Source organism: Engystomops pustulosus, chromosome 8 (assembly GCF_040894005.1).
Source record: "Engystomops pustulosus chromosome 8, aEngPut4.maternal, whole genome shotgun sequence".
Taxonomy (NCBI): Eukaryota; Metazoa; Chordata; class Amphibia; order Anura; family Leptodactylidae; genus Engystomops; species Engystomops pustulosus.
The window spans coordinates 96,921,749-96,948,148 of record NC_092418.1 but is presented as its reverse complement, the minus strand read 5'-3'; the positions used below and the strand labels follow the sequence as shown (position 1 = coordinate 96,948,148).

The following is a 26,400-nucleotide window of genomic DNA, read 5'->3' as shown; positions in this document are numbered from 1 at the left end:
TGTTTCTGCATCAGTGTAGCTACAGTATTCACCACGCATAAAAACAAATGGTAGATTTCCTTTTAATAATAATTCCTTTATTTATATAACACACACAAGTTACGCAGGATTGCACAGAGCTCACCAAATTGGTCTCTGTCCTCAATGGACAGATGTTGACCCTGGGACTTGAACCCAGGTCCCCAGCTCTGTAAGGCTGTAATGCTAACCACTGAGCCACCGTGCTGCCCAATTTAAGTTATAGATATTTCCATAGATGTTAAATACATACTGTTTTCAGTTAATCCTTAAAATAAATCAAGAATTTTCTTATTTCCAATTTTTATTTTATCCCTCCAGATTACAAATTTGTTTGTTGAAAACCAGTTGTAAAGAGCGCAGTAATATCTCAAGTGACCCAAAGCAGCTTACAGTCTCTGTGTGTAGATCTTACAGGAACAATATACCTTTGTTTCAGTTATCCCAGAAATGTGTTACCTGATTAAAGCCTCCTGCCTTAACCACTCCCTATAGGATGTTGAAGGTGACATTGCTGTTCAGGCCAAGTGCAGACTGTATGTAGATTCAATCATGTTATAAATCTGTGTGGGTTGTACTTATATAGTTAAGTAATTGTTTACAATGTACAGAAAGATTAGGGGAATTATGTAAAATTCCTGTGGCTACAATCGGAGCTTTGTAGAGCTTTGTCTGTGCACCGTGGGAAGGAGAAGTGTGTAATATATTGGAGATTAGAAATATAATTTCATGTCATTTGTATATCTCAAAACAGTTGTACTAGTGGCCAATGTCACCCAATGGAACCTCAAGCTCCATTTTCTAATTTGCAGACAGTGTTAGGAATGGTCCCTGGAGAGTTATGTGGTCATATCTTTGTATATGTTATTAAGCCTTACTCTGATTTCATAATGACTATTATCAAACTGTCAGATTTGATTCCCACTTAAAAGACAAAAACAAACAAACATAAATAAAGCAAAACAGGACAAAATGTTGCCCATATATTCACAAGGTTATGTACTAGAAATCCTCCTCAGCAGCAATAAGGTGGACAGAGACTAATCTCTTTCTGTCTTTCCCCTGAAGCTGACTTAAATTTGGGATGCTCTCACTTCCCATGATGGCTTGTGTTCTCTCATCAAGTAATTTAACAGTAAATCCATTGAGATTCCACCAAGTTGATCCAATAAACACTGTATAGTCTGTGCCTGCATGACTATTTAGTGAATAGCCTTGCAGCTTTCATTACAGGGAGAATTATGGAGTGTGTAATAAGTAGTAGAAACCAGCAGTGATATAGTACAATAATGTTTATAGTCTGTTATGTGTGAGCACTAAGGGTTAAAAGCTTCTCTGCTGGGTAGAAAGTGTCCAGAGAGCAGAGTTTGGTGGGAGGGGATTTCTGCAGAGGAAACTATGACACAGCTTGAGGTGCAGAGGGAGACACAGCTACTGCAGGGAAATGCTAAACTGATGAGAATAGCAAAGAAACTGCTGGACATAGATAATCAAGACAAAAGACAAAGTTATTCTAAAGGACAAGAACTATTGATTTGTAAAAAAAATATTTTACATGGTTAATAAAACTGCAACCAATTTACTACAAATTTAGCAGTTTACTTATTTTTCAATTTAGACAACTCAATGGGGGAGACTTACCATAAGTCTCTTAGAGCAGAACTGTTCTAGTTGCCCAAGGCAACCAAACAGAGCTCAGCTTTCACTTTCCCACAGCCGTTTCTAAAACAAAAGCTGAGCTCTGATTGGTTTCGATGGGCAACTAGAACAGTTTTACCGCAGAAACTTCTATCCTAATGGGGCAGATTTACTTACCCGGCCCATTCGCGATCCAGCGGCGCGTTCTCTGCGGTGGATTCGGGTCCGGCCGGGATTCACTAAGGTAGTTCCTCCGCCGTCCACCAGGTGGCGCTGCTGCGCTGAAAATCATCTCAACGCGCCGGAATGCACCACCTCGGACCAGGTGAAGGTAAGCGCTTCCCAAGCGACACTTTTTCGGTTTTTAAATGCGGCGGTTTTTCCGAATACGTCGGGTTTTCGTTCGGCCACGCCCCACGATTTCCATCGCGTGCAAGCTGGCGCCGATGCGCCACAATCCGATCGCATGCGCCAAAATCCCGGGGCAATTCAGGTACAATCGGCGCAAATCGGAAATATTCGGGTAACACGTCGGGAAAACGCGAATCGGTTAGTAAATGACCCCCAGTATCTCTAGCCAAGAGATGAAAATCCTGAACATTCCAAGTTTCTATTAACCAAAAATTTGTCAATATTGTCAATGAGGAAAGACACAAATATACACACATATATAGGTCTATGTGAGGCCTATTGAAGGATCTTTCACTGTAATGTTGACTGCCAGAGAACACGAGTAGGGTAGATGTGTGAGTTTACATCCAGAAACATATTGTATATATTGTATGCATATAGAGTACATCCTTTAGGATACCTCCCATATTTAAGGGTTTGACATTATATTATAAAGAAACCTGAGAAAAAATGTAACAGCTCCCCCCCGTGCTGAATAATATGAGAAATGGTGAGAAGACAGGTCATGATTATGAAACATCAATTATGATATACATTCTTTACCTATCCAGAAAAAGGCAGGACATGTTCATGCAGTTTGTGTCACAGGGAAAAAATTCCTTCTTGAAGCCAAGAAAAGGCGATCAGTTCTAGAACCCTGGATCAAGTCTGTGATACAACTAACTAATTATATCTACAATATCTATAATGATCTAGTCATCTTCTGTTTCCAGATCTGTTGCGTTGTGAAGGGATCCTGCTTCATGCAGCGCCTCTCCTTCATGTAGTGCCTCTCCTTCATGCAGCGCCTCTCCTTCATGTAGTGCCTCTCCTTCATGCAGTGCCTCTCCTTCATGCAGCACCTCTCCTTCATGCAGCGCCTCTCCTTCATGCAGTGCCTCTCCTTCATGCAGCGCCTCTCCTTCATGCAGCGCCTCTCCTTCATGTAGTGCCTCTCCTTCATGCAGCGCCTCTTCTTTATGCAGTGCCTCTCCTTCATGCAGTGCCACTCCTTCATGCAGCGCCTCTCCTTCATGCAGCGCCTCTCCTTCATGCAGTGCCTCTCCTTCATGTAGTGCCTCTCCTTCATGCAGTGCCTCTCCTTCATGTAGTGCCTCTCCTTCATGCAGTGCCTCTCCTTCATGCAGTGCCTCTCCTTCATGCAGTGCCTCTCCTTCATGTAGTGCCTCTCCTTCATGCAGTGCCTCTCCTTCATGCAGTGCCTCTCCTTCATGTAGTGCCTCTCCTTCATGCAGTGCCTCTCCTTCATGCAGCGCCTCTCCTTCATGCAGCGCCACTCCTTCATGCAGTGCCTCTCCTTCATGCAGTGCCACTCCTTCATGCAGTGCCTCTCCTTCATGCAGCGCCTCTCCTTCATGCAGTGCCTCTCCTTCATGCAGCGCCTCTCCTTCATGCAGCGCCTCTGCTTTATACAGCTCTTCATTAGAGATGAGCCAGCACTAAAATGCTCGGGTGCTCGTATCGAATAACGAACCCCATTGAAGTCAATGGGAGACCTGAGCATTTTTTTTTGTAAAAGAGAACATTAAAAGAACAGTGCATAATAAAATATCCCAGATGTTTACTGATGTTTTGCTTGTAAGAACACGTTGAAATAACACTATTCTTCACTTTCCAGGTGTTCGCGCGTGTCTCCCGCTAAGTTAGGAGATGTGCACGAACATCTGGAATGTGAAGAATAGTGTTCTTTCAATGTGTTCTGCACTTAAATGGTCCTGTATTCACTGTTTTTAATGTTTTTATTCTATTCTTCACATTGCAGGTGTGCGCGCGTGTCTTCCGATAGGTTCGGAGATGTGCGCGCACAGCTGCAAAGTGAAGAATAGAATTAAAACATTAAAAACAGTGAATACAGGACCATTTAAGTGCAGAACACATTGAAAGAACACTATTCTTCACATTCCAGATGTTCCGAACATCTCCTAACTTAGCGGGAGACACGCACGCACACCTGCAAAGTGAAGAATAGTGTTATTTCAATGTGTTCTTACAAGCAAAACATCAGGAAACATCTGGAATATTTTATTATGTAATAAAAATACTGTTCTTCACTTAATTTAATGCTCGATCTTGAGGCGGCGAGATACTCGTCCGAGTAACGAGCCGGTCCGAGTATGCTAATACTCGACCCAGCAGTATACTCGGACGAGTATACTCGCTCATCTCTACTCTTCATGTAATCCTTCTTCTTCAAGCAGTGTCTTTCCTTCATGCAACACTTCAGCAGCACCTCTCCTTCATGCAGCGCCTCTCCTCATGGAGCTCTTCATGCAATGCTTCTCCTTCAAGCAGTGCCTCTCCTTCATGCAGCACCTCTCCTTAATGCAGCACTTCATACAACGCCACTTTGTTCAGTGCTTCCTGCGGCACCTTTTCTTCATGCATTGCCTCTCCATAATGCAGTTCCTCTTCTTCATGCAGTGCCTCCTCTAAATGCAATGCCTCCTACTCATGCTCCACCTTCATCCAGTATCTCTTCTTTATGTAGTTCCTCTTCTTCGTGCAGCGCCTCTCCTTTATCCAGCACCTCTTCTTCATGCAGCACTTCTCCTTCATGCATTGCCTTTCCTTCCTGCAGTTCCTCTTCTTCATGTAGTGCCTTTCCTTCGTGCAGTTCCTCTTCTTCATGTAGTGCCTTTCCTTCGTGCAGTTCCTCTTCTTCATGTAGTGCCTTTCCTTCGTGCAGTTCCTCTTCTTCATGTAGGGTTTCTCCACCATGTAGCAGCTCTTCTTTATGCAGTAACTCTCCTTCTGATGATGACTCTCTTTCAAGTATCGCCTCCACTTTATGTAGCTCCTCTTCATTCAGCCACGCAATAAGTTAAAGCAGCTTAACAAGTGCTAGATCTGTATCCCACAAAATATCATAGACTGTCATAGTTTACATTCAGCATAGTCACACATGCCATCCCTGGAAATTAGTTTTGAAAATAGGTTAACTTTATATCTGTGCTTATCGAAAAGCATTGGCCACTTGACAGAATAGAGCTTGCAGACTTCCATTGTTTGAAGATAATTCATTGCGGTTAATATAGACATATTGGGGCAGATTTACTTACCCGGTCAATTCGCGATCCAGCAGCGCGTTCTCTGCGGTGGAGTCGGGTCCGGCCTGGATTCATTAAGGTAGTTCCTCCGACTTCCACCAGGTGGAGCTGCTGCGCTGAAGTTCTTCGGAATGCACTGATATTCACCGGCCTATTCCTAGTGAGGGTAAGTGCAAGCTCCGCAACACTTTTTTTTTTTTTAAATGCGGAGGTTTTTCCGAATCCGTCGGGTTTTCGTTCGGCCACGCCCCCCGATTTCCGGCGCGTGCATGCCAGCGCCGATGCACCACAATCCGATCGCGTGCGCCAAAATCCCGGGGCAATACAGGGAAAATCGATGCAAAAACGGAAATATTTGGGTAACACGTCGGGAAAACGCGAATCGGGGCCTTAGTAAATGACCCCCATTAACTTTAAAGGGGCTGTCTGGAGGTTAAAAAAACATAGATGCTGTTTTAGGAAGTAAGCAGCCATGTTTTTCAACCTTCAGACAACCCTTCAATGGGACCACTTTTTTCCACAATTTTTCTGATATTTTATATGGCCTTGTTCCTACTGCATAAACTGTTATCTCCTATCAAGGGTCCTCTGTATGGATGGCCTATTGGTTTGGATGCCTAATCATTTCCCCATTCAACCAACTTTCAGGACAGTGTAGAATTGAGTGTAGCATTGGTTTAGCTTGCCCACCAGGGTGAAGCACAGCCATCAGTAGGAACCCAAAATATCAAACACATAAGAAAACATTGAAAACTCTCTGTTACTATAATCTGATGTAGAAAAAAGTATCTGCCCCCTGGTATTTTAAATGCTCTACTAAGCTAAACCGTTTAAGGAGCTGGCGACTATTAACAACCTTATCATGATAAGGACAACACACTAAAAGGGTCACCCATATTGTACTTACTCCAGTAAAGTTTGTCTGTAGCAGCAAAAAATGTCTACATGCCCCCCACCCCCTATCCACCAAAGGCCAACAGGACTTAACTTATTGTGATGCCCTGTGTCCTGCTGGCTTCTGGTGGATGGAGGGGGCCATGTATGTTCTCATATCAGTTGTTATTAGTGGTCAACTCCTTTAAAGGAGTCACTACAATTTTACCCTCACACCACTTATACCTGATGGTGAAGGGTTGAAAGCCCTCCCCATATCACCTAAAATGATCTGCCCCCAAGATCTGTATCTTAATTACATGCAAATGATGAAAGTGATATGCAAAGTAGTAAAGATGAGTCAACCTCTGAAGAGAAGAGTTAGTTCTACTTTTGACTGACAGCCCAGTGTCTCTTCAAATCTTGGCCTGAGAGGACAGGAAGTCCTCTCCCTGCCCACTTCCTGTCGTTGCCAGAATGCTTTCCCTCTCACTGCATGGTGAATTTAGTAGAGATCACTGAGCAGGAAATGACATATCTCCCCAGCCTGCGATGGATGGGGGTCAAGCGGTGTTGGGCAGGCCAACATACCTAAATGTGGGAAACCTTTGGGGAAGGATCTTAGCTGCGGGAGGAAGGGGATTTCGGCTTGAATACCTGCACTGCAATTTTCGACAAAGTCACAGTGCTAAGGATTATTTTGTCTATTCTTGATGACAGGTTCCTTTTAATTAATTTCAGTCTTGAACCTTTTGACTGTTTCCAAGAATAAACTGCATAATTTTGGGTGCAATTCTGCTTTTCTTAAATAACATTTTAAGAGGAGTATACAATTTTCAATACAATTTTTCCACTGCAAAACTAGATGGTATTATTATTGCTTATACAACAGCAATGAGTATCCTTGGTCTTGCCAAGGCCACTAGAAACTTAACTTGATGCGGCCAGGCCCATAGTGTATTATTTATAGTACTGGTCTTATTGTATGGGAGAGAGACATGTAATGGAACTTAAAAGTCTTCTGGGCCTCTCCCACATGCCCCAAGTTTTGGCCCTGATGGCGCCACAAATGTGAACCTAATTCTTCTGGCAGTCTTTGTCTCAGTTAAGGTTAAACAGTGAGAAAGGTGTCTTTATCAAGTGCTACCTCAAGAAATGCCGGAACTCAATCATAGCAGCTTAATATCCCCAACTACTCGCAAACTAACATCTGGCATCTACTGAGATTTCTATGTCGAAAGCTTCCTGCTCATTATTCTACTCATTATACTGTACCGTGGGGAAACCCAGATAAAATGCAAATGTGCTGTCTTGTAAATTCAGTCAAGTGCTAAGGAATATATGTTTCTCATACACTTCTCTACACTTCGTTTAGATCAATTAATGAGCTTCAATGTGCTATGCCCAAGAAATAGAATATTCTGTAGAATTTACCATTATCACTACAGTTTCTGTTGATTTTTAAAAAAAAATCTTGTAATAATCTACTTGAAATATTTATTGGATAATAATTCTGTCTTAGTTCTTCATATCACCCATATCAATTTTTTTTCAATCTATTTAGGACACCGGACATTGTTCATTGGCGTCCATGTACCTCTGGGAGGTCGAAAAAGTCACCGTCGTCACAGTCACCGACATCGTGGACACAAACACAGAAAAAGAGACCGGGAAAGGGATTCGGGTCTAGAAGATGGACGGGACTCTCCTACATATGGTAAGACATGTCTACTTATTGGAATATCTTCATTCAGGTTTTCCGTATACAGTTTAGAGGGTTAATCCCATCTTACATGTTTACAGCAGTCCATATGGCACTGTGTTGATTCTTAATGGTGGACACTGTATTTTAGAAAATGTACAAGGAAAGTCCAAGATACTTCCCTTAGGTAGATAATAGATCCTTGTGGGCAAATAAACCTGTCATGACCACATTTTCAGAGTCTTCCAGGAAATTAATTAATTGATTAAATGGTCCTTTAGCATACAAAAATTTTGCATCTATTATAGGGCAGGGATATCTTTCACTATCCCTGAACGCATTATGATGACTTTGTGATCTTGGATCGGGTTGTCACTCCCTGTGACATCGTCGGGGTGCGCCGATCTGTTCCAATTGCAGCCTTGGAAAAAAAAAGGGCAAAAAAATTAATTAAAAAAATCAAATTACCCTTACCCTTGAACTGATATAAACGTAAACAAATAAAATCATAAACTTTATTACCGCATCCCAAAAGTCCCGATCTATCAATATTTTTTGCCATATCGCAACACATACACAATTTAATAAAAACTGATCCACAGGTCTTATAGTCCCTAAAATGGTTGCAATGAAAATGTCATCACGTCCCACAAAAATAAAACCTTACACAGATCTATATGCCAAATGCATCAGAATAGGGGAAATGAAAAAATGTTTTTTTTGTAGAAAAGATTTTCATTTTTAAAAATCTATTAAAAAATAAACCTATAAAGATTTGTTATTTCTGTAATCGTATCGCCCCAAGGAATAAAGTAGAGTTTATTTTTTCGCTACAATTTCTTCACATTTGTAATTGTGTTATAACTTATCTTGCACCCTGACAGAATCCTCTGTGTAGTCCCAGAGGTTGGGCTTTGGTTTGGATGCATTTCAAAAAACAGCATGTGACTTGTCTGTGCGGCAGACTCCTCAGCTCTCAGTCCCCATCTTTGTGCTCCTGTACAGCTCCTCCTCCTGCTCCTTCACAGTGGTCACAGCCGGTGAGCTGATATCAGGGGGGGCTGTACAGGAGCACAAAGGTAGGGGCTGAGAGCTGAGTAGTCTGCAGCACAGATAAGTCACGTGTTGTTTTTTGAAATGCATCCAAACCAAAGCCTAACCAAAGCCCAACCGCCAAGGATTCTGTCAGGGTGCAAGGTAAGTTATGACACACAATTAGATTGAAATGCAAATGCTTAGAAAAGGTAGGAAGGCATATGTGCAATTCAGCTGTAATGGGCTTCTGTAACCTGTCTTTAGTGAAAATGAGGTCCCTGGTGACAGGTTCCCTTTAAGAATGTTAGAAAGTGCCAGACCTTCTATAGCTAAAACCAGAAAACCCTGTAACTTACTGTTTATTGTGCGTATAAAATATTCTGCTGTCCATGGTCCTGGCCTCACAGCTCTGTATGATCCATGAATAGTTGTGCTGTATACCTGGTTATTGTATTGTGTAAGTTTTGTCTTTGGCACTTCAATGGTTATTTCGACACTTATTTATTTCCCAGCTTTATCCGCCTCTTTCCCATTTTCCTTTTATTTTGTATTTGTGTGTTACTACTTATAACTCCCATCCATTCACAGCTTTCTCTGGTTATTACATTAATAATTATATTTCTTGAAATGATTATTATTATTAGGGTTCCAGGGAGCGGCACCTGGTGATTACTACTAATGATATCACGGCATAGAAGCAAGGAATATTTTTCTTGTATTCCTATGTCACCAGTTGAAATGAATAGGCTGAAGAGTTTTAATAAAATGTTTCCTCGATGTAGTAATTCTATTCTTCTTTAGGAGTAATATGAGACCAGGGCTGTGACAACCCAGTTGTTTTATGATTTTATAAGGTTCTGTTATGGGTTGGACTTGCAGGGTCGCTATTGGTTGTACCACAGATCCTTCGTTAAGCAATCCCAACCCTGCTTTGTGCTCCATTTTTGGCTTTTTTTCAGTCAACATGAGACTCCCAATTTCAAAACAATTTGTCCTGCAAGATGAGATGATTATGTTCAGGGAAGTTGGGCTTAGTATTGGGGATGTCTGTCTTTTTGGTGGCAGTGCAGGCAGCATTAGACTCCTCCAATAGTGGACAATGTTTTTTTAAAGACTGCGTTAATGTGTAGCCACTAAATAAGAGAAGCTCCCGGTGTGGTAATCTTCACTACTTTTGTTTTCCTGCAACCCATACTATCATCTATGTACTAAATGACAAAGGTTCTGGAGGTGACCGCACTCATAAAAGCACATCTACATCAGATTACCTAATGGTAGGTGCTTACAACTTAACCTCCATGTCCCATCGGTAGAAAACTTCTTTTTGTATTTTTTAGAATGACCATATTTCGTAGAAATAACGCTTTTTAAAATATGCAGATGAGTCTGAGGCACTGGGCTGAGTGCCTCTTGGCTCCACCGATAAGTAATTTATGCATGCCTCTCGGCAGATTGGCTCCGCCTGCACTGTGTTACGAGAGTCATTGATGACATCGGCTTTCCCTTTACTATTCTCGCGCTATGCACGATCATAGCAACGTGTACCGAAGGAATGCTATGATTGCGTGTAGCGCGAGAACAGCAGTGGGAGAGCTGCTGATATCAGTGGTAGTTATGTCATCTTAATACAATTAAGGCTTAGCCATTCCACCGACGGGCATGAATAAATGACTTATCACTGGAGCCAAGAAGCACTCGGCAGAGCGCCTTAGGCTCATTCGCAACTACGAAATGCGCCTGTTCGAAAAGATACATCTAATGATGTAGATATCCTTTAAGAAGACACAGTTGGAATATAGAGTCTTACCAATCATATTTTTACAGGGAGGGAAATATTCAAATTAGTCGTCCTCCATTAACATCCAGCGGTTGTAAGTAGTGATAGGCGGACCGTTAAATTTTCAAACTCTAATTTAACAATCCCGTTCTGGCACCTCTGACATGTAGTAACTGTTTTCAAAGTCACCAGTGGCATGTAAACTATTCTGGGTGCATACACACTGGCACTAGCCTGCCGGGATCGCTGTGCACCGCCATTTTAAGGAGTTAAAACCGGCGTTCTTCCAATTAAGGGCGTTAACCACATAGGAAAGGGGTTTTAAGTAAACTTGGGATTGGGTCAAGGGGACCCGTACCTGCAAAGACTGGTACAAAACCAAACTTTGTGTTTCGGGTCCGCTCAACACTAGTTATAAGTCACTGTCCTACCAATAAATTGACCCTGAAACCTGTCTACAAAAATTAACCAAACCAAACACCCAACCAACCAAATAAGTTTTTCTGAAATTCTTGGATCAAACATCAAAAGCTTAAAGGGATTGTCACACAATGGCATTGAATCACTTCTGTACAGAATAGGTAATAGGGCCAACCAGAGTGACAATTGCTTTATTCAAGTGAACCTTTCTACCATGATCAGCTGGGTCCTATCCATTACAGATGTTTATACAAAGTCTTGTGCATAGGTAACAAGTTATCGTTATAGGACTTTAAAGACCAAAACCAAAGATACTGTTGGACCTGATACATCACCACTCTCATACATGACGCATACTGACCCTGGAGAACCTTACATTGGGCAGATGGAAATGGGTCAATGTACACAGACCCTCAAAAATATTATGTTATATTAATGCCTCATACTTGTCTTATCATTGGTTGTAGATACTCCATCTCAAAGAGTCCAGTTCATCCTGGGAACAGAAGATGATGATGAAGAACACATTCCCCATGATCTGTTCACAGAACTGGATGAAATCTGCTTACGTGATGGGGATGATGCTGAATGGAGAGAGATGGCCAGGTCTGTATCATAAAGCATTCTCAAGAACTAATTCTAGATCAGTGATAGAGACAAGAGGTTAGAGGGCAGTGGAATTGTGGGTTCTATAGGTGAAGCACCAATCAGGCAGTAGCAATGGATGGCTCTTAGAATTTGTAGGTAGTTCTACAGATTCTACATCCATATATTATTAGAGCTTAATGATATAAGAATTATATTATAGATTTTTTAAAAAGTTTACAATGATGACATATCCATAGGACCATCCTTTTTGGACTTGTGGGGGCTCCAGCTACTGGTAAAGCTCAAAAAGTAAGAACCATTAGAATGATTCTTTTACATGAGCATAAATTACTATGAATGACAAACTGGAGGAACAATTGTTTCCATTTTAGATTTTCTTTTCAGACAGACCAGGGCACCAAGCTATGTAAGGAATAAAGATAAGTGAATGTACATGCATGTAGTCAGTCTATAGTTTTGATTGTACTTATACAACACATATTTAACAGGTGGTTGAAGTTTGAAGAAGACGTTGAAGATGGTGGAGAGAGGTGGAGCAAACCCTATGTAGCTACATTGTCCCTCCACAGCTTGTTTGAATTGAGAAGTTGTATTCTGCATGGGACTGTCTTATTGGACATGAGAGCCAACACACTAGAAGAAATTGCAGGTAATGTAGCATTACATTACTTGTATTCAAAAGACCTGGTATGTAAAATCTATATGATATGCAATATCAACCAAAATTGAACACACACAAATAGGGAAATTGTTCAGTGTTAAAGTAAGCATATAGCATTTATCATAATGTGATTATAATTCTCGCTATATAGATTTAGTACCATAAAGCTTGTTGGAAAACGTTAATGAAACCTATTGTACAGCCCTCAATAAAGAGGAATAAGACACCCAACAATAACTGCATAGAACATGGTGGTAGTAAAAGTAAAGACTTTATTGAAACAGAATAACACACTGGTTAAAAATGATCCCACTCCAGACGGGACACAAAAAAGAGTTGCATCGCAGGCAACAGATCAAATCATATTGATATAGACATATTGCACAATGTAAATAGGTATCAATGGCTATATACAAATACAAAACAGTACTATTGGGAAGTGCAAAAAATATCCCCCACTGGGGCCTAGCCTTTTTTAGGGTGGCTGGAGGCACTTGGGGCTCAGAATACCGCAGTGGCTGGCTTATGTGGCCTTGGGCACACTATGGTCATGGTGCTTGGTATTGGGACCAGAGAATGGGCCTACAGCCTGGCAGGTCTCCAGCAGGTGGTGTGTGCAAGAAATATGGAGGGAGAGGCTGATGCAATAGGTTTCTCTCTGGGGCAACCCCGGAGGTGTATATAGGAATCCCTGGATGATAAAGGATGAGGGAGCCCATGATGGTGAAGCAGCCCGATCCAGGGATCACACGGAGGCATGTTGTACAAATCAACTCACAGTTCTTTATTGGAACTTCAACAGCAGGCAACAACCTAACATCAGCCACAGGTTCAGCCAGCTGGAAAGTTGGTCGTAGTGCAGGTCCGCAGGAAGGGTTGCTCACAGCCTGGTAGTAACTTCAGGCTGGGCTGGTAAAGATGGAGCCAAGTCCAGAAAGTGGCCCTTTGCTCTGGGGCTTAGTCTCCTGACTGTCCAAGGTGTTGGGGATCAGACCTTAGACACCTCTGCTTCTTGGTAGTGTGTCTGGATGGCAATTCTGCTGGAGCTGCACACTGGACTTGCTTCTCACTCTACTTCTGGAATATACTGACCCAGATAGACTAAAAGACCCTGTGTACCCATCCATAAGGTTTTTTTTACTTCTCTAGAAAGGTGGCAGCACTCTCCAATCTGCTTCCAGCTTGCTTTACAGTAAAGAACACAGTATATCATTGGTTAAAGACAAAAGATATGTTGACTGTTGCTCTCCTTGGCAGTGGTTCCAACTGCAATTACAAAGTATTCCGCTTTTGGAAACCAACTAGAGAGGTGATCAGTCTCCCTAGACAGCTCCTAAAATGGAGAGGGCACTATTCGCAACAACTACCCAACCTATGCATCATATTAATGAACGGCTTATTTCGTATGTTCGGTATGTTTTCTTTGATGTCTGATGCGCCCTAAAAATTTTCCCTATCCTGTGATAACTTCCGATCATCGGCAGTTCATGATTTCCTGTGCTACACCCCACAAATAAACCATTGATCTATAGCAGAGGTGTCAAACTCATTTTTTGCGATTGGCTTACAGGGGTCGAATGTCCTTTATTACTGTATAAATGTTCAGTATTTACATTTATACAGCATCCCCATCAGCCAATCCAGGGCAACTACAAAGCTGAACATATTTTAAATAACCTGAGACACCGCCACTACAGGTGTCCCCCCCAAAGAGTAGCCAATAGTCAAAGTGGCCCCAACAGATGCCAGAGTGCCCCTACATCAGCCACAGTGGCCCCACAGCAGTCACAGCGCCTCCACAGTAGTCACAGTGCACCCCCACATCTGCCAGAATCCCCCCACAGAAGCCACGCTGCCCCCCAGAGTAGCCACAATTCCCCCCACAGCTGCCAGTGCCCCCATAGAAGTTGCTGTGCCCCCACAGAGTCCAGAGTGCGCCCCACAGTAGTCACAGTGCTCCCACAGCTACCTCAGTTCCCTCACAGCTTTCAGAGTGCCTCTTATAGTAGTCACAGTGCACCCACAGCTGCCACAGTGCCCTTCATAGTAACCAGCAACTTACCTCTCCCCACTACCTTGAAGCAGCGGCTGTCGCCTCCTTTGCTCCTGTGAACGATGGCTGTACGCACCGGCTCTGAAATCGGCAGACGTGATTATGTCATCATGCTTGTCGGCTTGGTAGATGTGATGATGTCATCACACTTGCCGGCTTCAGATGCGGCCCATAAAGCCGCTGTTCAAAGCAGTAAAGAAAACAATGAAACCTGCATCAGGGAGTGGAAAAAGGTGAGTATCATACTTACACTGTCCCTATGCTGCATTCTCAACTAGCTCAGCATATTGGCAGGAAGCCAGGACAGATAACACAAGGCCACGGGCCTTAAGTTTGACACCCGTGATCTGTAGAGTCACATCCAAGGGGTATGCCAATTATACAATACTTTCCCAGGGTCACCAATATCATACTTACCCTGGGAAAGTTCGTTGATAGCCTTCGGCAACTGTGGGTCACTTGACCGCCCCAATGGGAGAATTTTTCCATGAAATTTCCTATATTCCAGCTTTCCAGTGGATGAAGGGGGCTGTGTATAATAAGTGCTCTGTGCTCACCAGCTCCTGATCAGTGGTTGGAGGGGCATGACAAGGACATCTGAATGCCTCTACAACCACTCAATGGGTGCACTATGTTTCACTAATAAGGGCTAATAGAGGCCCATCGGACCGTACCAGAACTGTGAACGGAGCAGAAGCCACCGGCCGGGGCTCTGCTACCTTGTACAGGAACATCACTACGAACCTGCCTGTGTTGGATACAAGTAAGATTTCTAGCGGAGAACGACTTGTAACATCACTCCTGGAATATTGAAACTTACGTAAGGAGCCATCACCCACTGAACGCTTGGACTTACAGCTGTATCCACGAACAGTAAGCTGGACATGATCGTTCACCTATAGGTACCTACACACATCTATTTGTTGCTGTGAATTACTCACATTCTCTTCTCAAACAACCATACTAGTTTGGTTTTGAGTTTGTGGTATCAACATACATGTGCTAATACCGGTGTGAAAATTGGATGGTCTAGTACTGTCTTGCTGCAGTGTGTTATGTACATATAGGTTGGTGCAGGTATACATTTTTGTTTTTATATACTCTTTGTTGTTGGGTAAACAAATATCTACATCCAACTTTTTCTTCATGTTTGTGCCTCACATAATTTTTTTAGGGTGAAGTACACTCTTAGGGACATTTTGGAGTCATCATTATTCCTAAACACTTTCCTTCCTCTTCCTCAAACTGTCTAGAACACTCTGTCATGGACACCAATGAGTCGCTCTAGTCCATGGCTGTAGAGACTGCTGTAAAGAAAAATAGGTTTCTCTCTTGGGAAGCAGAATCTCAGACAAGATGGCCGCCTTTTTAATCATGCACAAAAAATAATATTTTTTAAAAAAAATCAGGAAATAAAAAAAAGGTTAGAAAAAAGTGACAGTTTAGTTTTGATTGTTAAAATGAATAAAATATAAAATTATAATAAAATGTAAATTTGTAATAAAATGTTGATAAATTCATGTTGATAAAGGAAGAAAATTGTAAATTGTAATTGTAAATAACTGGATCCACAAAAGAAAAGGTGGTTGTCACTACCAAAAAATTAAAAAATAATGAAGAATGGAAGATCCAAATGTAAATCAGATATGAAATAGTGAATGTATCTTTTGAAGATGCAGATTAATTCTCATCTCATCACCTTTCTGGTGTCTGTTGTCAGGCAGATTCCAGACTTAGTGACAGTTCTGTCTCTTTAAAAGAAGAGAAGCTTCTGCTGGGAATTAGAGGCTTTTACCCGAAATAGGAAGAGAATAAATTACAAATCACAAATTCCATATTCATCCCTTTATTTCAGATTCTGTCTGCAGATGTTAACTTTTTGTCTTTTTTACATTTTATACTCAGTTTTGCATCTTATAATGTTGTATGAGACGCGATAAGATACCAATTCTACATCTCCAATTAATTGGACTCGACAATATCAGCAATTATGCTGTGACAACTGCCGTCCGTGACAGGATGAAAGCGCAGATGTTGTACTTAGATTCATCTGCAATAACTTCATCTCACCAAAGTTGTGTCATTGAAATATGTTTTATATGTTTTCTAAAATTTATGAAATCATTTTTAGCATTATAGATTGTGCAGCAGGAAAGGGAACTTATTTGCTTTGGAAGATCTCTTTTTTATTAGAACAAAGGGGCAAAATTACTTAGGGCTTTGGACCAGTTTTCTGTCAGACTTTGTACGTTCTTTTAAGGTGCAAACCGCTTGATTTAAGAAGTGTCTGCACCACATTTATGATGCATTTGACCCCTTTGTGGCACGACTGCACTTTGTTTCATGCAATTTAAATTTCTGCACTGAATGGGGCGTTCTGGTGCTCAGTCGGACCGTGCGCCGGATTTAATATGCAGAGTCCGACAGAATTGTGTCACATGCCCTATGTTATAGGTGCACAGAAATCCTGACTCTGGCACCCTCTTGGATGTGAGCACCATCCTCTCAGCCCTCATGACATCATCAGGGACCCACAATCTCTCACCATGACAGCACAGAGGTCCACATTTATCAAAAGTAGTGCAAACTTCACTATATGCCATTTGCCTGTAGAGGGTGCAGTGTGTGCCGGATTAATGAACAGTGTCACACATTCTTCATAAATCTGGTGCCCCCTGCACTTCTCCAGCAGAATGCACCATTTTATTCTGGTGCATTTTCTTCATGTTTTAGAATTGTGGCGCACAATCCAACTGTGCACTGGAACGCCCCTTTTGTGCACATTTTTTCTGTCTTGTCGAACACAGCGCACTTGCAACACAAAACTAGTGAAAACACTTCTTAAATACATGTTGCAAGTAGTTTGCACATTCTTTCTAGGGCTAATTTAGACAGAAAAGTGGTGCAAACGCTTTATAAATGTGGGCCAGAGTCTCACTAAGGCTCCAGGGTCTGTTATTCAGACAGATCTGTAGCTAAGTGTCCATAACCGAGGGTTAAAGATCACCAGCAGAACTGCCAGATGCTGTGAAACAGTAGTATTGCAGTGATAGGAGTGATCAAACCCCCTTGGGTTTAACTACCCTAGGGGGTTTAAAAATACAGTAAAAAATAAAAATTCAAATCACCCCTCTAGAACTTATCTAAAAATAAACAAATAAAAATATAAGAATGTCAGATATCACTGCATCCCGAAAGTTATATAGAAACAGCCATTCCCGGTGATGGACCCCATAAATGTCTGAACCGCCATTTTTTCACAATTTTACAATACATAAAATTTTTAATAAAAGTAATCAAAAAGTCATAGTCCGCAAAATGGGAGCCGTGAAATCTTCAGCTCGTCCGACAAAAAAAAAAAAAAAAAAAAAATTGCACCTTACACAGATCCATATATTGAAGTACGAAAGAGCTACCATATTTTTCGGACTATAAGACGCTTCTTACTATAGGACGCACCGCAGATTTAGGCTTCCAAAAAAAGGAAAAATATATTTTACACCAATTAAAATATCCCTGTTAGTCGCACTAAAGCACGGTGCACACAGACATACATTTACACAGACAGCTCTGCATCATCCATCCACATACACCCTCAACTCTGCATCATCCATCCACATACACACTCAGTTCTGCATCATCCATCCACATACACCCTCAACTCTGCATCATCCATCCACATACACACTCAGGTCTGCATCATCCATCCACATACACACTCAGGTCTGCATCATCCATCCACATACACACTCAGGTCTGCATCATCCATCCACATACACACTCAGTTCTGCATCATCCATCCACATACACACTCAACTCTGCATCATCCATCCACATACACACTCAGGTCTGCATCATCCATCCACATACACATTCAACTCTGCGTCATCCATCCACATACACACTCAACTCTGCATCATCCATCCACATACACACTCAACACTGCATCATCCATCCACATACACACTCAACTCTGCATCATCCATCCACATACACACTCAGGTCTGCATCATCCATCCACATACACACTCAGGTCTGCATCATCCATCCACATACACATTCAAATCTGCATCATCCATCCACATACACACTCAACTCTGCATCATCCATACCTATACACACTCAGCTCACCTATACACACTCAGCTCACCTAAACACACTCAGCCCACCTATACACACTCAGCCCACCTATACACACTCAGCCCACCTATACACACTCAGCCCACCTATACACACTCAACTTTGCATCACCTATACACACTCAACTGTGCATCACCTATACACACAGGTTTTAGTGGGCCCCTGGGCGACAGAGCCCTAGTGGCCCCCTTTATGGGCCCCCCCTTCAGTAGTCACACTGCCCCCCTCCCGCGCGTGGACACATCCTCCCCCCTCCTGTATACACACTGCTACCCTCTCCCTCTGTATACACACTGCTACCCTCTCCCTCTGTATACACACTGCTACCCTCTCCCTCTGTATACACACTGCCCCCCTCCTCCTGTATACACACTGCCCCCCTCCTCCCCCTGTATACACACTGCTACCCTCCTCCCCCTGTATACACACTGCTACCCTCTCCCTCTGTATACACACTGCTACCCTCTCTCTCTGTATACACACTGCTACCCTCTCCCTCTGTATACACACTGCTACCCTCTCCCTCTGTATACACACTGCTACCCTCTCCCTCTGTATACACACTGCTACCCTCTCCCTCTGTATCCACACTGCTACCCTCTCCCTCTGTATACACACTGCTACCCTCTCCCTCTGTATCCACACTGCTACCCTCTCCCTCTGTATACACACTGCTACCCTCTCCCTCTGTATACACACTGCTACCCTCTCCCTCTGTATACACACTGCTACCCTCTCCCCCTGTATACACACTGCTACCCTCTCCCCCTGTATACACACTGCTACCCTCTCCCTCTGTATACACACTGCTACCCTCTCCCTCTGTATACACACTGCTACCCTCTCCCTCTGTATACACACTGCTACCCTCTCCCTCTGTATACACACTGCTACCCTCTCCCTGTATACACACTGCTACCCTCTCCCTCTGTACACACACTGCCACCCTCCTCCTGTATACACACTGCCCCCCCTCCTCCCCCTGTATACACACTGCTACCCTCTCCCCCTGTATACACACTGCTACCCTCTCCCTGTATACACACTGCTACCCTCTCCCTCTGTACACACACTGCCACCCTCCTCCTGTACACACACTGCCCCCCTCCTCCCCCTGTATACACACTGCTACCCTCTCCCCCTGTATACACACTGCTACCCTCTCCCTCTGAATACACACTGCTACCCTCCTCCCCCTGTATACACACTGCTACCCTCTCCCTCTGTATACACACTGCTACCCTCTCCCTCTGTATACACACTGCTACCCTCTCCCTCTGTATACACACTGCTACCCTCTCCCTGTATACACACTGCTACCCTCTCCCTCTGTACACACACTGCCACCCTCCTCCTGTATACACACTGCCCCCCCTCCTCCCCCTGTATACACACTGCTACCCTCTCCCCCTGTATACACACTGCTACCCTCTCCCTCTGAATACACACTGCTACCCTCCTCCCCCTGTATACACACTGCTACCCTCTCCCTCTGTATACACACTGCTACCCTCTCCCTCTGTATACACACTGCTACCCTCTCCCTCTGTATACACACTGCTACCCTCTCCCTCTGTATACACACTGCTACCCTCTCCCTCTGTATACACACTGCTACCCTCTCCCTCTGTATACACACTGCTACCCTCTCCCTCTGTATACACACTGCTACCCTCTCCCTCTGTACACACACGCCCCCCCCCTGCCCCCTGTATACACACTGCTACCCTCTCCCCCTGTATACACACTGCTACCCTCTCCCTCTGTATACACACTGCTACCCTCTCCCTCTGTATACACACTGCTACCCTCTCCCTCTGTATACACACTGCCCCCCCTCCTCCCCCTGTATACACACTGCTACCCTCTCCCTCTGTATACACACTGCCCCCCCTCCTCCCCCTGTATACACACTGCTACCCTCTCCCTCTGTATACACACTGCTACCCTCTCCCTCTGTATACACACTGCTACCCTCTCCCTCTGTATACACACTGCTACCCTCTCCCTCTGTTTACACACTGCCTCCCCTCCTCCTCCTGTATACACACTGCTACCCTCTCCCTCTGTATACACACTGCTACCCTCTCCCTCTGTATACACACTGCTACCCTCTCCCTCTGTGTACACACTGACCCCCCTCCTCCCCCTGTATACACACTGCTACCCTCTCCCTCTGTGTACACACTGACCCCCCTCCTCCCCCTGTATACACACTGCTACCCTCTCCCTCTGTGTACACACTGACCCCCCTCCTCCCCCTGTATACACACTGCTACCCTCTCCCCCTGTATACACACTGCCCCCCATGTCTCCCCCCTCACCTCACTGATGCAGGTCTCTCTGTGTGGTCACTGCTCTCCCCGGCAGGTCATGTGACCATGACGTCATCGCAGGTCCTTCAGCCTCCGATGCAGCAGCTCCTGCCGGGGAAAGCAGTGAGTGACTGCAAATGTTCTCATAGCGATCTGTGTCCGGAAGACACAGATCGCTATGAGAGACGCCCGACACTGGCAAAATTGATCTGGGGGCCCGAGTGGGCCCCTCCAGTACTCCGGGGCCCCGGCACTTGCCCGGGTTAGCCGGGTGCTGGCGCTGGGCCTGTACATACACACACATACTTCCCCCATTTCCCTTCTTGTTACCCTGTCCCAGCACAGCATGGCAGTATCAGACCTGTGGTGATGTAAGAAGCATGTGATCAGTCACATGATTCTGACATCACCGCAGGTCCTGTAGGAAGAGAGCAGTAGGGAAGCTCCTATCTGGGAGATCGGGTGCAGCTCTATATCAGGGCATCGCCTGATCTCCATTACAGCGGTCAGGGGGGTCTGGCAGTGCTGGATACTCCTGACCTCCGGTCTATAAGACGCAGCCACTTTTTAGCAAGATTTTTTCTTGCTAAAAAGTGCGTCTTATAGTCCAGAAAATACGGTATTGGTGTCAGAGATGAGCAAAATGATCAGAATTTATTTCGGAGAAATGTTTTTAATTTTTGAAAACATAATAAAACTATATACACTCACCGGCCACTTTATTAGGTACACCATGCTAGTAACGGGTTGGGCCCCCTTTTGCCTTCAGAACTGCCTCAATTCTTCGTGGCATAGATACAACAAGGTGCTGGAAGCTCCTCAGAGATTTTGGTCCATATTGACATGATGGCATCACACAGTTGCCGCAGATTTGTCGGCTGCACATCCATGATGTGAATCTCCCATTCCACCACATCCCAAAGATGCTCTATTGGATTGAGATCTGGTGACTGTGGAGGCCATTTGTGTCCAGTGACCTCATTGTCATGTTCAAGAAACCAGTCTGAGATGATTCCAGCTTTATGACATGGCGCATTATCCTGCTGAAAGTAGCCATCAGATGTTGGGTACATTGTGCTCATAAAGGGATGGACATGGTCAGCAACAATACTCAGGTAGGCTGTGGCGTTGCAACGATGCTCAATTGGTACCAAGAGGCCCAAAGAGTGCCAAGAAAATATTCCCCACACCATGACACCACCACCACCAGCCTGAACCGTTGATACAAGGCAGGATGGATCCATGCTTTCATGTTGTTGACGCCAAATTCTGACCCTACCATCCGAATGTCGCAGCAGAAATTGAGACTCATCAGACCAGGCAACGTTTTTCCAATCTTCTACTGTCCAATTTCGATGAGCTTGTGCAAATTGTAGCCTCAGTGTCCTGTTCTTAGCTGAAAGGAGTGGCACCCGGTGTGGTCTTCTGCTGCTGTAGCCCATCTGCCTCAAAGTTCGACATACTGTGCATTCAGAGATGCTCTTCTGCCTACCTTGGTTGTAACGGGAGGCGATTTGAGTCACTGTTGCCTTTCTATCAGCTCGAACCAGTCTGCCCATTCTCCTCTGACCTCTGGCATCAACAAGGCATTTCCGCCCACAGAACTGCCGCTCACTGGATGTTTTTTCTTTTTCGGACCATTCTCTGTAAACCCTAGAGATGGTTGTGCGTGAAAATCCCAGTAGATCAGCAGTTTCTGAAATACTCAGACCAGCCCTTCTGGCACCAACAACCATGCCACGTTCAAAGGCCTCAAATCACCTTTCTTCCCCATACTGATGCTCGGTTTGAACTGCAGGAGATTGTCTTGACCATGTCTACATGCCTAAATGCACTGAGTTGCCTCCATGTGATTGGCTGATTAGAAATTAAGTGTTAACGAGCAGTTGGACAGGTGTACCTAATAAAGTGGCCGGTGAGTGTATATATATAAATATATATATATATATATATGGTCTATGTAGAATTAGGCAACTCTAGATGCCTCACATCCCAATACATGTATATTTTAAGTAGAAAAGTTGGATGTGAAAAATGGCTAGAATCAAAACTATTTAGAATAATGCAAAAATTTATTATACACAGAAACACTGACATTTAAAAACACTTAAAAACAGCACAAACAGATGTTGTGTTGTATGCAGTGCATGATGATGACATGCTCTGAGCTAACTCCCCCTCTATTTACAAGTCTAGGTAAATCTCTGCTTGGTGTCTCATGAAAATGAAAAGATATATTGTAAACATTGGCTGGCTGTAAACATTTGTAGCCCGTGCTAAATAAGGTGCAACAAGAGTCCCGGGATCAATATTCAATGCACATATCCAAAGAAAGCACAGTACAGCGATCTGTCAATGTAAGTAAATAAAGTGATATCACCAAGTTCGATGAGGGGGAGATGCAGCGCCCCACGCGTTCCGCCTCAAGTGTGGCTTCCTCAGGGGTATCATATATATATATATGGTATCATCATGGTCATACTGACCCAAAGAATACATGAGAGAGGTAATTTATCTGTATGTTCTCTCCGTGTTAGTGTGGATTTCCTCCAGGTCCACCGGTTTCCTCCCACACTCCAAAACATACTGGTAGGTTGATTAAATTAAAGATAACATCAAATTAATATTGAAAGTTACTGCCAAGATAATGGGGCAGAGTTGTCAATCGGTTTGCAACACAATTCTGACACCAAAAAACAGTCTACACTACATTGGGGTTCAGATACTTTATCGAAAAGTACAACACCTCCAAAAAGGAGCATGGCTTAGCAGGGGATGGTCAGTGCGACCGGAAAAATTACATTAACACGTCAACTAAAGAAAGATGTAAAGTATGACCGGGCTTTTCTTTATACTACTCCATATTTATCATCAAACATCAGAAACTGGGGCAGATTTACTTACCTAGTCCATTCGCGATCCAGCGGCGCGTTCTCTGCGGTGGATTCGGGTCCGGCCGGGATTCACTAAGGCAGTTCCTCCGACGTCCACCAGGTGTCGCTGCTGCACTGAAGAGCATCGGAATGCACTGAGGTGCACCGAGCCATCGTGGGTGAAGCTAAGCGCATGTCGAGCGACAGTTTTTAGTTTTAAATGCAGCGGTTTTTCCGAATCCATCGGGTTTTTTTACGGCCACGCCCCCCGATTTCCGTCACGTGCATGCCGGCACCGATGCGCCACAATCCGATCGCGTGCGCCGAAATGCCAGGGCAATACAGGGAAAATCGGCGCAAAATGAAAAAATTCGGTAAATGACCACCACTGTGATAAATCTTGTGCAGTATAGTCTTACTTTAAGATATTTTTGATAAATTTGTCCCATTATTTCTTACCATATCTCCATGGAAACAATTCATTATTAATAAGCCAGAAATACACCTTTTTCATCATGATCAAAGTTTGGAGTCTGTAATCGGGAAAGCTTTATAGTTAGGAGAATCGGATCGAATGAGACAACACTTTGATTTATGGTATAATTAGATTTTAGTCAAAGGAAAAACCTGCACTTTTTCATCTATTTTCATCAAAATCTGCAACAGAAAGATTATGTAAATTATAAAAAGAAAGTGTACACACAGTGATTGGTCTCTATCCTTATATACCAGTATCCTTGTATACACAGATCATTGGGGCACATTTACTAAGGGCTTTGCGCCAGTTTTCCTTTCGACTTTGCACATTCTTTTAGGTGCAAACTGCTTGTTATTTAAGAAGTGTCCACACGGCTATTGTGTCTGCGCGACCCTTTTGTAGCACAGCTGCACTAGGCATCATGTGACACAAATTAGGGGGCGTTTCTGGTGCTCAGACGGACTGCGGCTGCGCGGTCACTGCTCCAAAGCCGGAGCTACTGCGCAAAATTACATATTAGGGCAATAAAGATTTTAAAAAGATAGCGGGGACGTGAGGATTAGCTCTAAAAAGGGCTATCCTCACGTCCCATACATCCACCTACCACCCGTTCTACCTTTATAGGTAGAATCGTGGTGGTAGGATCCCTTTAACATGCAAAGTCTGACAGAAGTGTGTCACATGCCCCATGTTAATGGTGCACCAAAAAAAGTTGGTCACTCTGTCGGTGCAGTACAGTGGGGAAGCCAGATTCATGAACGACTCTGACTATCAGTGTGTGTGGGTGGAGTAATCAGGACTCTCACTACCAATCACTGTGTGTGGTCGGAGTAATCAGGACTCTCACTACCAATCACTGTGTGTGGTCGGAGTAATCAAGACTCTCACTACCAACCACTGTGTGTAGGTGGAGTAATCAAGACTCTCACTGCCAATCACTGTGTGTAGGTGGAGTAATTAAGACTCTCACTGCCAATCACTGTGTGTAGGTGGAGTAATCAGGACTCACTGTTAACAGTGATTGATATTCAGAGTCCTGATTACCTCGCCCACAAACAGTGATTGACAGTAAGAGTCCCTATTACTCCGCCCACCCACAGTGATTGACAGTAAGAATCCTTAGTGTCCCATTTAGAATAAATAAAAAATACAGATATTTCTTTTGTTTATGACTTTGTTTTGCATAAATTTGATGATGCAGAATGTCAGAAATTCCTGTTTCCAGCTTTGTGGCTCATTCTTTATTTCTAATTAAGAGTTAATTGCGATTAAGCTTTCTGTGCCAAAACAGCCACTGTGTGTTTTAAATGCGGCTTGGATATTTTACAATTATTCAAGGTTTTAATAAATGAAACATTGTGAATTTGCTGGAAGGAGATTAGTGGAATGAAATACACTGTAGGCAGAGGCTTTCATATAAGATCACTGGAAACTGATTGGCTCCTAAATCAACCCCTCGGTGGAACAACACATGTTATGTAATCTGCGCTCAGGTTCTCTGTTGACATGTAACAGGGTTTTTCTTTAATCTCCATATTTAATACCATGGATCAAAATACTAGTCTTAGCATTAGGCAAACGAAATTTTAAAATATATATATTTATATTTTTTCTATATATTTAAAATTATTTTCATTTACCTGTTGGAATAACTTTACCAAAGCCAAGTTTTACCAGTGATCCCGTTTGATTATCCACATTATAAGACATGCTTATTATCTATACCAGGAAAACATGGCTTGACTGCAATGTTATGGCCAAGTCTGGATTAACTAGGGTTGGGTTGCCATGTGTCTCGGTTATTCCAGGACAGTAGCTCTCTAGTGAGTAGAAATCCAGTGCTGATATTTTTAAAGGCTGTTAATGTTACTTGGGTGGATTAAAGGGAGCCTGGCAGCAGTGTTTGCCATACAAAGTTGCAGACAGTGTTAGGTATCTGCAGTACCGTTGTGTATTTTGTAAGTAGTGATAGGACTGTGAGAAGTTTTAATCCAGCTCTGCAGCTCTTGTGGGAGATCTGGGCAGGTCTTTAAACCTGAAGAGCTTTCTGCTCTCTGCACTGTGCTTCTCCACAGCCTCTAACAACCCCCTGACAAGAAGAATCTGAATCAGAATTTTGGTTGGATATTTACAGCATAAGAGAGGAGGGGCTGCAGAACAGTTCACTACATAGAGTAGAAAGCTCTTCAGGCTGAAGCATATGCAGGAGCTTTAAAGGAAATCTACGATTTGCTTCTATGCATTAAGAACCAAACCTTGAGAATGCTGTAGCTACAATGATGCAGAGACATATCTTGTTTAATCCCTGAACCGAGTGATTTTGCTGAGAAAACAATTATTAAATTATGAT

General features: G+C 43.4%; 1 protein-coding gene across 7 annotated transcripts in view; it reads left to right on the top strand.

Moving 5' to 3' along the window:
- The window catches only part of SLC4A10 (solute carrier family 4 member 10), a 164,681-nt gene that overhangs the window by 65,821 nt on the left and 72,460 nt on the right, over positions 1-26,400 (top strand). For all 7 annotated transcript variants that reach the window (XR_011849456.1, XM_072121877.1, XM_072121876.1 and 4 more), the window contains exons 3-5: positions 7,552-7,704; positions 11,389-11,527; positions 12,019-12,179. Coding sequence is in view for 6 of the 7 variants with exons in the window: in XM_072121877.1 (XP_071977978.1) it covers positions 7,552-7,704; positions 11,389-11,527; positions 12,019-12,179 (453 nt within the window). In the remaining variant the exon portion in view is untranslated. The remainder of the gene's footprint in view (positions 1-7,551; positions 7,705-11,388; positions 11,528-12,018; positions 12,180-26,400) is intronic.